The 16815-nt window shown below is 41.9% G+C and overlaps 1 protein-coding gene across 2 annotated transcripts; it reads left to right on the top strand.

The window, feature by feature from the left end:
• Positions 1-1827: 1827 nt before the first annotated feature.
• Positions 1828-5967, top strand: LOC146626802 (C1q-related factor-like). Of its 2 annotated transcripts, XM_085360808.1 has the most exons (3): positions 1864-2019; positions 2071-2514; positions 5788-5967. In XM_085360808.1, the coding sequence occupies exons 1-3, from the start codon at positions 1867-1869 to the stop codon at positions 5965-5967; spliced, it is 777 nt and encodes a 258-aa protein (XP_085216934.1). In that variant the 5' UTR covers positions 1864-1866. The 2 variants fall into 2 exon arrangements, with proteins under 2 accessions (XP_085216932.1, XP_085216934.1); XM_085360806.1 differs by having other exon boundaries at positions 1828-2514.
• Positions 5968-16815: the final 10848 nt, after the last annotated feature.

The following is a 16815-nucleotide window of genomic DNA, read 5'->3' as shown; positions in this document are numbered from 1 at the left end:
CATGAGCTAGAGAGACTCAGCAAGAAAGCGCTGCTTGAGGTGTGTGACTCAGAGCCATTGTCATGTCCCGAGAAAACGGTGCCATCAAAATGCAGAGGGGACTCACAAAATGATTGTCTGCTTATATTACTCCAATGAAACTCAAGTCTCACTTTACAATTGTTCCATTTTCATACATGTTATAATTCAGCCACGTGTATGCAGTCACGTTTATGCAGCTGGCATCAATGTGACACGGTTTGTTTTGTAGTTAAATCATTTAAATCTCAGCTAAAATAAAAGTGAATCAAATGGCAAACTGGAAAAAAATTTTTAAATTGGTGAAAACACAAAGAATGCACAAAGAAAACAGCATCAAATAACCAAACAAGTGTCTGAGTTAGGCCATCATGTGCCACCCGAGCTAGTTTAATGTGGCTTGGCACTGATTCTCCGTGACACTGAACCATACTGGAGGGATGAACATCAGATTCTTCCTAATTCTTCCCTCGTTTGTCAAGCTGTTGGAGAGCACTGTCTAACATACTGATCCAAAAATCCCCACACAGTATATGTGGCCATACATACAATTCAGATCACTTTCATTTGTGCCTGAAATGGCCAAAATCTGTTTTCCTGTAGGGTGACTGTGCTCAGCTTTAGAGAAGGAATGAGACATCTGGAGGGAGATTAGAGCAGAGCTGCTACTTTGCATTAAAGCAGCCAGCATTGATGGACTGAAGAGTCTTTGGAGTTTTTTAGGGTCCATTCAACTAGAAGAACATTACAGAGTATGATATAGTATTCAGAAATTGCATCCCTGCATAGCTACATCTCTACTCAGGGAACACCTCTGGATTGCCTCAGAGGAGGTGAAAAACAAAGCTGGTGGGAAAGACCTGTGGATTATTAGAAGAATCAGGAGAGTGCTGCTCAAATCACAAAGACATACACAGTAGGGGGGAAAGGATGATCTCCTTTTAATGTCAGAGCTGATGCAGACTTCAATGCAATGATTTTGCTGTCAAAGTACATATGTCATTTTTCTCTACTTATGTCTGTTGAAGCGATGCTGCCAAAGCTCTAGGCTTCAGTAATTACATTTAAGAGTCAAAACTCACTACAGCTAATAGAAATTTTAAGGCTAATCTTAAAACAGAACAAATTTATTTACTTACAAGATTCTGAACCTTATGTTTTAAAATTAGTCTGAAGGTCGACTGAATACAGGTACCTGGAATTAGTCCATTATGGAAGAGCTCCAACTGATTGCACTGGATTTAAAATGAGAAAAAACACCTGTGCACAAACTCTGTGCCAATAATTTGATATCACTTTCACACCTGGTGGATAGAAATGTCAGCGGTAACTCATAAATATCTTATTTTAATTTTTCAAGCAAAATGTATTTCTCTTTATGATGATATGTTCTTGTTCTGTATACATCCCACAGCTTTTTCCTGTCTTCTCTGGCTTTACACATCTGCCAGTTGGAAAGTGCCCTCCCCAGCCCCGACTCAAATGGTGGCTCACTCTCTCCACCCCTCTCTTCTCTTTTTTTCCCCTCTCAAGCTGTCTCACTCTCTCCCTCCGCCTCTCCTCTTACTCTCTCTCCTCACTCTCTCAGTCTCTCTCTTCACTTGAACACTTTGGTCCCTTGCTCCTCTCCCTCTCCCTTACTCCTACACAGCTCTGTCACACACTTATTCCGGCTCTCCCTGGGCACCATCTCCACTATCGGGGATCCTCATTGCATCTGCGTTTTGCCAGGTGAACGCACTCCCCGCAGTCACCATTTCCACCCCGGAGAGTTCCACGCTGGCAGCGCAGCCCCTTCCCAGGCTGAGCATCGGGCGGAAGACCCTGGTGGCAGCTGCTGTGGGGGTCATGCTGGTCCTGGTTCTGGTCGTCCTCATCCCTGTGTTGGTCAGCTCTGTTGGCACAGGTGGTATAGATGACAGCACGAGCCACTACGAGATGCTGGGCACCTGCCGCATGGTTTGTGACCCATTTACCAGCACGGGCACCACGGGCCAAGGTGTGCACACAGGCACAGATACAGCACCTACAGTCTTACAGGTGGAAAACGAGGACGATCTGAGTGATCACAGCATCGGTCCACCGCTGCCCACGTACAGTGCTCACGGCCCACAAGGGAAACCAGGACGTCCCGGCAAGCCCGGACCCCCGGGTCCACCCGGAGAGCCAGGACCACCAGGACCTAAAGGACCACCCGGAGATGCTGTGGACATTGTACGGACAGGGATCCTAGGTTTAGGGGGTAAAGGGGCAGTTAGTACAACTACATACAATACCACTCCTCGGGTGGCATTTTATGCAGGACTACGAAACCCTCAAGAAGGTTATGATATACTGCGCTTTGACGACGTGGTGACTAACATTGGTGGTAACTATGAAGGCGCGACGGGCAAATTCACCTGTAAGATCCCTGGCACCTACTTTTTCATCTACAATGTGCTGATGAGGGGAGGAGACGGCACTAGCATGTGGGCTGACCTGATCAAAAATGGCCTGGTGGGTATGCCTTTGAATTTATCACCTTGTGTTTAAAGCCCCAACTAATAATTTAAAAATGTGTAAAGGTAAAATTTGTAAAAGAAAAGTATTATTACTGGGATGAACGCACATCAAAATACTCAAGGAAGAGTGTTACCAGTATGCTGGCAGACTAAATTGAGTAGTCGAGCATTCATGTGTATAGTGATTTAGCTCTGATTTAGTCTGGTGTTACAGTCCAGTATAATGACAACACATAGTGGCATGTTGCCAGATTGTGTATCTGTGATTATTACACATCCAATGATGTACAAGCTGAAGTGAGTGGAAGGAGGACAGCACTATCTCCACTCTGCACACTTCAAAACACAGCCCGGGGTAGTGGCTAGTTCAAAGCTGGTGCCCTTTGAAATACAACAAACTTCATGGATGCAATGATGTGCTGGTAAACGTTATCAGACAGCCCGTCAGGCGAATGCGTTTCAGTATCCAGTGATGATATTTGCTATATTCATGGCTAATTTTGTAATATCTTTAAGGCCCCTGGGTGATGACACCTTGCACATCTGAACCTTAAAACTTTACTGCCAACACCACATCCAGACTGCAGCAGGCTGCACTTAAGGTGGATGCAATAACACAAGTACATCTACATCACAACATACTTCACCACAACATCAATTTTAGTATCGATTCTTTAAAAGAAGTGTAGATTCAGATTTGTTTCCATACTTTTGATGCAGGACATCAAATGCACTTTCAGATGAATACAAACTACACCACAATAAAAACCTTTTGTGGCTATAATGGTTTGTATTATAACCAGAAAAGGTGTTTTTTTCACAAGGAAAAAAGAACCCGAGACAACAAAACCACACCTGATGAACATACTGTAACCACAGTTTCAGTGCAAACAGATGCAAACAGATATTTTAAGTTTCACAAATACTGCAGTGAAGGGCTTCTACTCCTTCATATCTGCTTTCTTTAGTGGTGATTGGAAAAGAGACAGAAATTTAACATTTAACACATTTTATATACTCAGATAAACCCTAACCTGCTTATGTACATGAATTCTATAAATGTCTATGCTTATGGCTGCACCACGCTCACCACACAGCCAGTCAAAGTCTGTATGTGGTGTACTCTGTTTCAAGAGAACAACAGTAATCATATAAACATGGATTTGATTAAAGCAGCTGTAAAACAACCTATGTGAACCAGTTTGAAGACAGAGAAGCTATTCCTGCCATCAACGACACTAAAATATGATTGCTCATTGAGCTGGGGCTCAATAGGACATTTGGTATATCACTGTGGAATTAAAAACAAAAAGTCAATGACAGAAATTAACAATTAACGAATTATTTAGTACTACCTGCTACTTATTAGGCAAAAAGGAGGCACTTTCTTTTATCCATTATATTTAACATGAGATATGGTAATAAGCTGCTGTAAAATAAAATGCCAGTCAGTTGTAGACACCGTGCTGCTGCTACAGTGTAGCAGAGGGTGGAAGCCAAGAGAATTTATGCTGCATTGCTCACATGTATCAGAAATCCATCATCATGCTGTCATGCTGTCGCTCAACATTTTTCAGAGTCCCACAGCCACAAGACATACAACTCTGGTTCCAAAAAAAGCATAAAAACATTTATCCTTGTTTGACCTTTGATATCAGAAACAGGTTTTTAAAAAGTTGGAGCAGGGGCATGTTTATCAGTCTGGGAAGGTTCTCAGTCGTCCAGGTCATCGTAGTTTAAGGAGCTTGGAAAGAAAAGCGTCTGGACTGCTTTAAATTTTCTTGAAGATGTTTCACTTCTCATCAGAGAAGCTTCTTCAGTTCTAAGAGCAGTTGGTGGAGAGTCCCAGATTTTAAGCCCTATGGGAGTGTCCCCAAGAGGGTCATGGACCCCCTATTTATCCTCTACCTCAGGGGTCTCCAACTCCAGGCCTCGAGGGCCGGTGTCCTGCAGGTTTTAGATGTGTCCTTGATCCAACACAGCTGATTCAAATGGCTAAATTACCTCCTGAACATGTCTTGTAGTTCTCCAGAGGCTGGTAATGAAGTGTGTTGACCCAGGGTGATTCTTAAAACCTGCAAGAAGAAGCCTGGAGTTGGAGACCCCTACTCTACCTAATCACACAAGCCAAGGTGTGGGTCACAATCAGCCAAGGTTTCGGGTGAGCCCATTTTGAAACCTAGCCCCACCTTATCATGTGATTTACTGAAGTCAAAAGCCCCAGGATAGGAGTGGGTGTTAAGGTGTTTTGAAAGGGATCTCAAAACTGGATTATAGATGGCAGACAGATCTGTTGAAAGATGGTCATTCACAGTGGACATACTTTCTTTGACTCCTCTTTCAAACTATCTGTCTTCTCTTTCCAAAATGTGAACATTGGCATCCTCAAAAGAGTGACCGTTGTCCTTTAGATGTATCTAAAGCACCTTTTTTTAAAGCTAAGTGACAGAAGGCATTTATGTCCACTGTGAACGACTATTACTGTAAAAATACTTCAAAAATACAATATCACCAGTTTCATGTTCTTATGGCTTTAACTGAATTTAAAACTTTCTACCACAATCTGGTTGAAGCAAGAATTACACTTGTTTAGCTCGTCTGGTGAAGTTGGAGCGTAACAGCCAATCTGGCAACCCAGCTCATTACACATTAGCTAAAGCTTAGGAGGGATCTGTCCTTGAGGGGCTAAGTGTACAAGCAGTTTCTATTTTTTTTTTTAAAACCACAGACATGCAACGAGATTTGGGTGTGTTGCTCTATATCGCAGTAATTACCTCTCTTCACCCAGTGACACTTATGTTCGGGAAAACATGACATTTTCAGTGCACCACTCAGAAAAAGGTGGATGCAAGAGAAGAACTCGAGACAAAGGGATAGTACGCACTGCCATCCTTCCTCAGAGGCAGGCTGACTCAACCCTGACCCTCTCAGCTGAGTCATAAGAGAAGAACAAGATATTCACCACAGGGATAAAGCTTACACAAGTCAGTCTCAAAAAACCCCCTCTTCTATTAAAAAAAAGTCCACATATAAATATAAACATAATCAGAGCAGTAACATGCCAGGCTATAAAACAGGAAGTCATTTGATATTTAAAAAATAAAAGCATTTTTTTCAATACCTTCATCAACTTTAGTCATGTCATCTTAAGGGATTTTATTAGTTAGAACTTATGACATTCAATTAAAATTACTAAAACATTCTTAAGCATTTATATTTCTTCACTTCCTCTTTCCTCGGTTCTGTGCGTGTGTGTGTCATATTCCAGGTCAGGGCCAGCGCCATTGCCCAGGACCAGGACCAGAGTTATGACTATGCCAGCAACAGTGTCATACTTCATCTGGATGCAGGTGATGAAGTTTTCATAAAGCTGGATGGGGGAAAGGCTCATGGGGGCAACAGCAACAAGTACAGCACCTTCTCAGGGTTTATTCTCTATGCCGACTGAAGACTGGACGGGACGAGGGGTGAAAGGTCACAGCCAGCAGACGATCACTTTCTGATGTGGAGTAAGGTTAATGTTACCCACAGCCACTGATCCACAGCTAGATATTTAAGATCAGCATTAATATGGTAATAATAGCTGTGGATTTGTGGCTGTCGGTTAACTGTCATGCCCACATGCCATTGTATACAGGGTGCCTATGCTTCTATTCTGATGGACACGAGCAACGTAACGGTGTCAGTCACTGCCATGTGTCATATTGAGATACGGTAACAACTCTGACAGTGCAGAAGCTTTGCCATCATTTTTGAGCTGTCATTTAAAATTTAAGTCTGAAAATCCCACAGTCGTGGTGACTACAGTGTTTGTAAATGTGCTGTTTGGATTTATGTTGCGATTTTTTTTCTTTCTCATGCTCTTTGTATTATACAGTGTTGTGCATCAGTGACTGACGAATCATATGTTGTCACAAGAAATGATAATTTGTCATAAACTGGATGCCACAATGAGATTTTGGTGCTTGAAAGGCCGCCAGTGTCACAAAATGTATCGTGTCGCATATCATATCAGCTCATCATATTTAATGTTAGTGTATAAAATGTAAATTTGATATTGAATCTTAATGTCTGAACACAGGAAGAGTAGTTTCAGCACTGCACACACTGTATTTCCTATTGTGTGTCCTTAAAAACAGCTAAACTGTTAATAGATAGTTGTACAATTTTACCACGTAGCGGTTAAAGTGCTTGCTCGTAAAGCTTTATTTCATTAATTCATGCATGCAACGACTGCTAAAATGTTAAAAAATAGCGATTTTAAACAAATTTTAAATAGCTACATGTAGGAAGCATTTACCGCTGTTGCTTTTCATTTTAATGTCCATGGTTTTTCATTAAAAGTTCGATTTCTTTTGCATTTCCTCACATATTATGTGGTTAATATCACTCAGCTCATCTACTTTTTGATAAGCCGTTCTGATCTCTCCCTTTTCGGCGAAACCAGCCTTTATTCTTCCAAATGTTAGACACAAGAGAGCCACGCAAGCGCAGCGAGAGGCAATCAATGCAGAGACGATCACTGTGGGGGAAAGTAGGGGGAATCACAGCTGTGTTAAATGCCAAATGAAACAGGAGAAAAGGAGGGATGCGTTTCTTCCTCTAATGGGTGTGGAGACGCTGAGATATGGCGGGAAAGAAAAAACAGACAGGGTGACGGGTGTTAGAACGTATCATGACAAAGCTTAGATCAGCGTCGCGAAGTAATCCAGGGCAAATTAGCCTCTGCTGTGACACAAGTGTCACGGACAAGAAAATAGCTTCGAGGCCCAAACTGTAAAAACCAATACCCTGTTTTCTTTTTGCTTTCTTTTCTGAAGAGCCACTTTGATATTACAAAAGTCGCCTTTGACACGGGCAACAAAACTGCCTCTAGGTTAAGAAGTTTCGAATTTAAGTTTATGGTTGCTTGAAGGAGCTTTACTTAGGAGGAGCTAATGAATGCCTAGCGAGCCAGTGGGTGCCGTGTTTCTCGGTTCCTACCCAGGCAGCACCATTTAGCCTAAACCAAAAGGTTCTACCTGGGACTATCACCCACTGTGATGATACGGTAAGGCTGTGATAGGCTTCTTTGCCTCCAGAATATCCTCTCTGATTGGTATGATAGCATGGCTTTGATTAAAATGATTGCCACACTGAGTTGTGTTTTCCTAAGCCAGGAAGCTCTCTGGGCTTAACTTAAGCGTGTCTTAAGACGAGAAAATTCCTCCAGACACAATTAGGACTGAAGGTCCATACATAAGCAGAGGTCACCCAAGCCATGGGGCAGTTGAGCACTAGCTCAGGCTGTTTTCTTCTTGCAGGGTGCATGAGCACGCAGTCAAATTAGAGACTTCATGTCACAATGTCAAAGACAAACGCCCCCGGTCTGCGAGAAACAGCTTTCACTGCTAAAACCATCAGAACTGAGCGCTGCAACATCTGTACTTTCCTGACATCCTCGGAGGAAAAGAACAAACTCACAGAAACCATTTTACATAGAAACGCTTAAGAGAGCACAAAAATGGCATTGAACTGAAGGTTCAGCAGCATTTGTTGCTTCAACATGAGCAAAGAGAGCAAAAGGGGGGGAAATGCACCCGAGAACGCTGGCAGGCGGTTTGTTTCTGCTCACTCTTTTGTTCCCAGAACCTAAGTGAAGGTATCATGTTGGCAAATAGAACAAAGTGTTGCGTCATACTGAATGGATATAAATGAATGTCTTGTTTGGCTAGACTCCCATGCTCTTTTAAGCCATTTATTGAGGTCACAGTCTCTCGCTGGCAACCAGAATCATCTGGAAACCTCCGCAGCGTCTCTACAGCATCCTCATCTTACAAATGAATGATCTTCTTTCCAGCTTCTGCGATTTTCCAAGAACCACAGATGTGCTCTTCAAGGGGTTTTTAATGGTGGTTTTACCTGAACAAGACACCGACATGTAAGAGAAGAATAGAACAAGGACACTCGGGGAGCCGGTGTTGTAATTCTGTAAATCTGGACTATACACACAGTTTAAATCTTAGACTCGCATTTCATCTCACGCTCTCCCGAACTTTCAGCAGGTCCGAGGTTTGAAAGATAAGCACTGCGCTGAGAAGTGCTTTAAGCTGCTTTTTGTTGACGCGAGCCTCGCCTCTTGGACTAGGCTGTGGGGATATTTTGAGAGTCTTTTATTATTTTTTTTACTGTGGCTGTTTAATCGCTAAGAAGTAGAAGGATTTTAAAGATTACGTTTCTGCTACAGACTTGTTTTAATTTAGGTAATCTTTAGCCTATGCAAACGTAACTGTAGGAAACGTTTGATTCATTTACTCAGCCCGACTCCCTATCAGTAAACTGACATGGCTTCAACGTGACATTTGCAGGGGCCAGTTGGTGAGGCATATCAGGCTGCTGCAGCGTGCGTGTGCATGTTTCTGGGATCATTTGTGTGTGTGTGTGTGTGTGTGTGTGTGTGTGTGTGTGTGTGTGTGTGTGTGTGTGTGTGTGTGTGTGTGTGTGTTTTTAAGTCTCCGTGAGACAGGACAATGCTAGGCTTGGAGAAAAGTGCCTCCTCTGAAATGTTTGAAGTGACATTAATGAGCCCTTGGTGTTGTTATCTTGAACATCCTCACTTATCTCACTGGGGGACAACCAAATTTAAATGTTGAGCTAAATTGCCTTTTATTCTCCTGTGCACTTCCTCCCACACCAATGTGCCCACACTGACGTGTTGTGCGAGTGGCACACAAAAAAAATCTTAGGTATTTGTATTATTTGGGTTTAACAAAGTAGTTTTAAAAATCTACACTTCACCGAAAAGTTGCACACAATAAGGGTTCTCAAAAGAGAAAAAGACCATAACACGGGCTGTTATCTTACTTTTGCAGTATCTATACAAGTACAGAAGAAGTACGCTTTCTAACAATGTGTTACTTTTCATTTCCTTTCAGCTCAAAAAGCATTTTTCCTCAGAAAGCACCATTATAAACTATTCACAGGGCACCACCGACCGTAAACAAGGTTGCTTTTCGCTCTTTTTTTTTTCTTGTTTCATTTGCAGTGTGCTGCTCAATGTGAAAGCAAGCCTGGACGATAGAAAGCTTTCTTGGCTTTGGCACCAGGAGGGTGGGTGCTATCGTTGTGTCCAAAATCCAGTTCTATTTTTGCTTGCAGAATGTTTTCAAGCTTTCAGTAACAACCCGATGGTTATCCGGTAAAAACTCTTTCTGTGTAAACCCTCTGAGTTTAGCACCACACAGGCCAGACACCGGTGGCAATTAAGACGTGTCACTAGGTAAGTAAACAGCGTGGGCTGTGCCACATGTCCATCCATGTAACAGCAATGGAGACACGCCATTAAAAACCAAAAATGTCAGCCTCCTGGTGCAGGAGAAGGAAATGTCATGGCCTCATCAATGTCAAGTTCGGCTTTACAGTCATGTGGGTAAGCAGTTCAATAAAATTCGCGTGATCTGGCACTTTTTGCCTTAAAACAAAGAGAACGCATCACAGACCTAAAAAGAAGATGAGGATTATATTGCTCGATCAGCCTTGAAGTAACCTGACTGCATGTGGAAAGCAGCTGTCATTGAGAAGGGTGGCATGAGATGGTGCGAGTTGACAACAACAAAAGTGACATATTTCACAAACAGCGAAAAAACAGCAGTGTATAATCAGCACAAAAATTTACAAGATATAATTCTGGGAAAGATTAAAATCTGCCTGCAGCTGGGCTAAAAAATGGGTGTCTCTTCGATCCTGTCTCGCTGTCTGTCAATAACCACTGACACTGAACAGAGTCTCGCCAGCTGCTCTGCCATCCTCTCCAGATGTGTGAACTGAAGGGTCACCACAAGCTTGTACATATCACACTGGATACTAAAAATAAACAGGAAAGGCTACTTGTACACTAGCTGCACTCCTCTCTTCGGGCTACAAGAAATACAGCAAAGTTCTTGCACATCTTTGGAATATAGCAAAAAGAGTTTGCAAACATGCCAGAATCATTGCTTCTTCATGCAGCTGCCTGCATGCTTATGGAGAAATAACATGACAACTCAGTAAAGAGAATGTCCTCAAAGACAAAAAAAAAAAGAAAAAAGACAAAAGGCATGATTACAAGAAAGCAGATGACGGTGATTGAGCTTTGTGAGACCTTTAATTTTGCTTTTGTTGTGAAAAGAACAATGTCCTCATCAGTTCCTGCTACTCTTCCATCACTTTTCTCAGGTTTGTGGTAGAAACTGTCTGAGAGCAAACATGCAAACTCTCCCTCAGCAGTGTTTATGACATGCAAACAACTGAAAAAAATAAAATAACTAATATAAATTGTAATAAAAAATATGCAATAGAGGCTCAAAATGAGGAAAAAATACTTATTTTTGAACTGCATGGACACGGACGTTGCATAGATTTCTATGTATGGAATAGTCTGTATATAAAGGATGGACTTGGCTTTCATGTCTGAATAGTGAAACCACTTTTGAAGTGTCTTAACCCTCTGGGGTCGACGGACGCGCCGGCGCGTCAAAATCACATGACCAATTTAAGACGACACAGCTACAAGATGCAGCGACACAGAGTCTCCATTTCAAGCTGGGTCGAAAGTGCGGACTTCAAACTATATACCAGTTTTTGAATTGTGTCGATGGGCAATGTAAAACCAGAGTTATGATAAAAAATACACGCAATGTTTTTTTCTGAACAAAACAGTGGTGTTTACAACGGTAAAAACGGCGTTTTCTACAGACAGCGCTAGCAAACATTCTCCGCTTGTGAGTGAAAAAAGAAAAAGAAAAAACACTGCTTCCCTATTGGTGTTAAAGTTTACCATGTCAGCCAATCAAAAAACTGATATGGCAACATGTGGCACTTGGTTGTTTAGGGAGAAGGGGACGTTTTAAGGAGTGACACCCGTGACGGAAAACGGGCGAGCGAAAGAAAGAGAGAGAGAGAGTTTTCATATGTGAGACATTAGTGACGTTTAGCGTGTTTGGAGGCTGTAGTTAGTGTGTTGTGCAGTTATTGTTTTGTTTTGTGTGTCAGTTATACTGCTGAATGTCAAAAAAGCCGTCAAAGGCAGATTCCAGTGTAAACACTGTTCCCACGTGGAAAACAGGACTGATCCACCTCCTGCTGTCAGACCTGCAGGGTTTAGGCCTTTGGTGTTCTCCTGTCTTATACTGAACAGAAACTATTTTTTTTGGACTGGCACAAATAATTTGTGTGCCTTCTTATTTGATGCAGAACACCTGATTGTTCTGTAATTTGATTTAAATGGTTATATAAAAAACCCCTGAGGCCTTGGCTGCATTTTTAGGTAATAAATAGTACCATATAACTTTGTTGTTTGCAAAATTTGTGCAAAAGTTTTTGGAAATGTACCATTTCTATTTGCATTTCAAGTTATGAAAATGATTCATTAGACATGTTTGTGAGTTCTACAGTAAAAAAAACTTTTTTCTACTCAGATTTTGAATTTTTTGTCTGAATCTAGATCAATTGTTCTAATATAGTTTGCCAAAATGAACAAATAACTCAAATTTCAGATATTTGAGGTCGTGCTGAAAATAATGATACCAAACAAGGCAAGATAAACAGTTTTTAAAGGTTAAAGATAGAGGTAAAATCAAAAGTAGTCAAAAACGGCCAATTATACCCTGGATCCAAGAGGGATAAAGAACAGATGTATGGAAGTCTTTGAGAAAATAACCCTTCAGTACACTTCATCTAAAACATAAGATTTTCCTAATAAGATGGTTTCAAAGTTTCTTACTAAACACAGCATAATGTTCACTTTGCATATTATGGCCTCCATTAGTGTGCAGAACGACAGCAAATGAGGGTTCGCTTCACAGTGAATCCCCATTATTAACACACAAGCACGTGACACCTATAACTCTACTCTACTGCAGACTTGAGTCTTTAATAGAGGGTTGAGGGTTGCAGTCTGCCTGAGACTCCTTCATGTCTTTCCACTGTTCCATCTAACAAATATAATAAACACAAATACATTTTTAAAAAAAGAAGCTGTGGCGGTAAAATGATCTGCTTGAGGCTTCAGAATTTGGACTCTGAAAACCAGTGGGTGGTTTTGGCAACGGCCACAACATCCTTTCCATGTCCAATGCTGAGAAAGTTGGGACGCTGTGTAAAATTTGTTACATAATTGTAAATTTAAATTCAAACAGGATGCAATGTTTTGCAAATGTCATATACTCATATTTTATTCACAATAGAACATATTGAACGTATATGAAAATAAATGTACCATTTAGAGTAAAATATGAGTTTATTTTGAATTTAATGGCAGCAACACAACTAAAAGAAAGATGGGAAACGGCAACAAAGGTCTGGAAAAACGAGTCTTCCTCACAAGAAACAGCTAGAGGGACACTTTGCAACTAATTAAGTCAACTGGCAACAGGTCAGAAACATGACTGGGTGTAAAAAAAGAAAACTGAAAAAATGGGGAAATTTTTTTGAATAGTCAAAATTCATAGTTTTTTCTCAAAATTAAGAATTTCACAAACACAGATGTGACTATAAAAATAGCTTTTCAGAATCACAATATGGCTAGAATAAATAATAACAATGTGCAATGTTACTTAACTTATAAGAAAGTGGTAAGCGGGATAAAGAAGCATAACGCAGGATGGAGGACGGACAGAGAGTGCATGCACAGAATCATCATGTTGCATTATAGTAGATTTGTATATATGGATGAAACCCCTCGTGCCAGTAATTCGTGGCGAGAACGTGACAACATGCAAAGCTTCCCCCGCTTCCCCCATCGTCATGCTTGATGTAAGGACTGTCCGCTGTGTCAGTGACTCAATACCAACGGCCTTGTTCCCTCATGGCCCTGACTGAGCCAGGCTAACGCGCAGGGACAGGTTGAGTCATGTGGCTGGAGACGCTCCGCTGGCGTGTTGCCTGTCTCTTCACCTCACCGCAATCTCGTGGATGCAGCCTGACAACAGGCTGCGTAAGCGCTGCGAGTGGGCCTTTCCTCAATATGACACTAGATGCCAGGGTTCAAGAACGCTGCAGCCGTTACGGTTTCTCAGGCCAGTTCTTTCTACCCGTTGGTGTCGAACTACATTTGCGGCTTTTGCAGTTAAGCAAGAGTGGAAGCAGCACTGGCTTTGTGGGTTTCCCAGATTCACTTTTTTGTCACGCTGCATTTTATCATCATCAAATCATCAGTTGATTCTTGGTATAGTTTTAAAAGGAAAATCTATTTATGATGTTTGATGTCATGTTCCAAGGATATTTATTGCTGTTTTTGGTTTCTCCTGCTTTCAGTGTTAGCCCTTCTCGCTCTCTCTGTGTTAGTTATTTGCCTCCTGTTTTTCTTTGTGCATTTCTTTTCTCATGTCTCACTTTGGTTTTACTTCCAGGTTTTGTTCTGTTCCCTCCTTTATGAAAATCTGACTTGATTAGTTTTTTCTGCGACTGATTGTTTCCACACCTTCTTCTCACCTGACCACCAATCACCCCTTTGTATGCGCACAAAATCCTTTGGCTTCTGCAGTTTTATTTCTTTTGAGATTTTATTTATTTAGCCTGCCTGAGTAGTCTGCTTTTAGCATTATTTTTCCAGAAGCCATATCACAGAGAGCTTGAAAGAAATTACAATATTTTTCCCTTGATTCATAACACCGCTAACAACAGTTTCCTTCTGCCTGGCAGCTCCGTATCCAACATCTTCTGTCCAGTATAGCCGCTACCTCTCCTCCGCACATGTCAACATCATCTCAGCCTTGCCTCTTTAACTTTGTCTCCAAACTGATCAACCTGAGCCGTCCCTTTGATATGTATTTATCTTCTCCATCCTTCACGCTTCCTGTCTTTTTATTAGTACCATTGCCTCCAAACCAAAAATCATAACAGGTCTTACTACCGCCTTGTAAAGCTCGTCTCCACCCACTCCACCCTGCGCTCTCTTGCAGACTCTCTGTTGCTTTGGATGATTGACTTCAGGTACTTACACTCATCCACCTTCAGTACCTCATCTCTCGCAGCTTCACTGCTACACCCGTCTCTCTCTCATTCACACGCGTATTTTGTCTTGCTTCTAAAAATATAGATGAGCATATAACAGCATCATAACAATGACTGCCAAGGATGTTACTGAACCTGTTCTTCTGAAACCTGTCAGGTATTTAGTCCAAGAAATTCATTTAGTTTTTAAATTGCTTTCAGCTTTCAGTCCCAGTTTGGTGGGGGAAGCAAACTGCTTGGTTGGGTTTGTCACGGTCCGCTGTGACAGACCGTGTGGAGAGTGCGTGGAGGACTCAGGTGCGGACACGAGTGACACGGGAGTAAACTTTAAACAAAAGCGAGCCTTTTATTGTGGCTGGTAACGCAAGAGAAACAAACAAGAATAAGGGCAGCTCAAAAGCAATAACTAAACAGAAACCTAAACTGGGAATGAACTAAGGTAAGGCTATGAATACAACAGACCGGGCATGGAAACATGGAGGGTGGGAACACAGACGACGCGACACAGACTGTATGAAACACAGAGACTAAATACACATGAGGGATGATCAGGGGAAGTGGATGCACACGGGGAACACAGGTGACACTGATAATCATAACAAGACACGGCAGGAGTGAACGTAACACTGATGGGAGATGGGCAAAGTAAAACAGGAAGTACACAGAGGTTCAAACAGGAGGAGAGAGAGCACGGGGAGAACGCAGACATAACGGGCTGGGGAAAAACATAGAATAAAACACAAAGAGAGACGAGGGCTCAAAAATACACAGAGGGGCACACAGGGGGTAAGAGTCACGAAGGGAAAACACATAAGGAACAACGTAACAGATCAACCCAGGAAGCATGGCCTAAATAAAGAACAAAATACAAAAATACATGAAAACTAAGAATACTGGGCCCACATGGCCCAGGACCATGACAGGGTTTATGAAAAGATAATAGTTGGGGTTAAAATAAACCTTCTCAGCAGCATTAAACATGTCCTAGATAGCCTGTCTGGTAGAAAACACTCAAGCATCTTTATTAGGCTTTTTTCAAAAATTAGTTTAGACATTCAATTAACCAGAGTTTTAGTCGAGTTTAGTGCAAAGCTGTTTCTCTTGTTTGCCTTTGCCCGAGCTGTTCTGCCTCCCCTTGCGGCAATATGCGAGGAGAATGATGAAAAACCACTCAGACAGGAGATTTCAAAATGTCGACACACTATGGTGCCATGGGCCAACTCTCTGAACACGATGGTGAGATTTAAAAGTCTTTACCCCCTGCCATTAGAAAATTATTTGCTCTGCTCCTGGAAAGGACCCACAACGCACAATAAAGCAGCAGGAAGTGCCTGGATCCATGCACTTTCACAAAGTGAATCAAAGCAACTTAAGACTTTCGCCCCGTAGCTTGACACTTTCAGAATTAAACCCAATTTATATTCACGCCACCCTTTTCCGCCTGGAGCATTCACACTCGCTGGTACAGATATAGTCTTCCCTCCACGCTCTACATCTGGCCTCTGTGTCGGAGAAAGGGACTGAGAAAAGACACACTTGGAAATCTCTGGTGAACAGCTGGCTGCCCAGTAAAGCATGTTACCCCCAATTGGATCATGACGAAGCCAAGTTTTTAAAAAATAAAGCATCCTAAAATAGACGTCGCTTCTTTGTCATGGCTCTGACTAATAGAGAACCTCAGCCTGACTAGGACACGGTCATTGTGTTTTATCGTATGAACAAAATGCAGGTGTGAGCGTGTGCATTGTGTACTTTGCACATCCGAATGTGTGGCCATGCAGCCTTTATTTCGCTGCCCCCGCGTGCTGCAGCCTGAGTCACTTTGCATTAATTCTGCAATGGCTTGACGAAAACAAAAAGCAGACCAGTACAGGCTTTGGATGGAGCCAAGTGAGCCATGCAGGCTTGTGGGACCTCATTGCCAGGATGATGTCACCACACCTGCCTGTGGGCCTGAATTATGTGAACAGCAGCAAGGACATCACGGCTGTCCAATAGGGTCATTATTTCTTCTCCTGAAGACCTGTCACCAACGCGTTTCCTGTGGGATTTCTTTTACATGAGGAATGCCAATGTCAAAGTGTCCGGCCAAAGAAATGCGATTAAACGATGATCAATTTAAGTACAGTCAATGGGATTTATATTCATTACTACAGAGGCTTGGGCAGCAAGGATTAGTCACTCAGTTTTGTACAATCATACAAATTTTGATTGGTTAAAAAGAAATTCCTGTTTCTGGTATCACATATCTGATTTAATGTTTTGATTTGATACACATGTTGATGGTCTTCGCCACACACACACATATTTAATTCTTTATGTGTGT

The sequence above is a fragment of the Diplotaxodon limnothrissa genome, linkage group LG8, assembly GCF_057381915.1.
Source record: "Diplotaxodon limnothrissa isolate DT_005_m linkage group LG8, D_limnothrissa_male_GT1.1, whole genome shotgun sequence".
NCBI classification, from domain to species: Eukaryota; Metazoa; Chordata; class Actinopteri; order Cichliformes; family Cichlidae; genus Diplotaxodon; species Diplotaxodon limnothrissa.
Note: the sequence above shows the minus strand (reverse complement) of the source record. Positions and strands in the feature narration are given on the sequence as shown.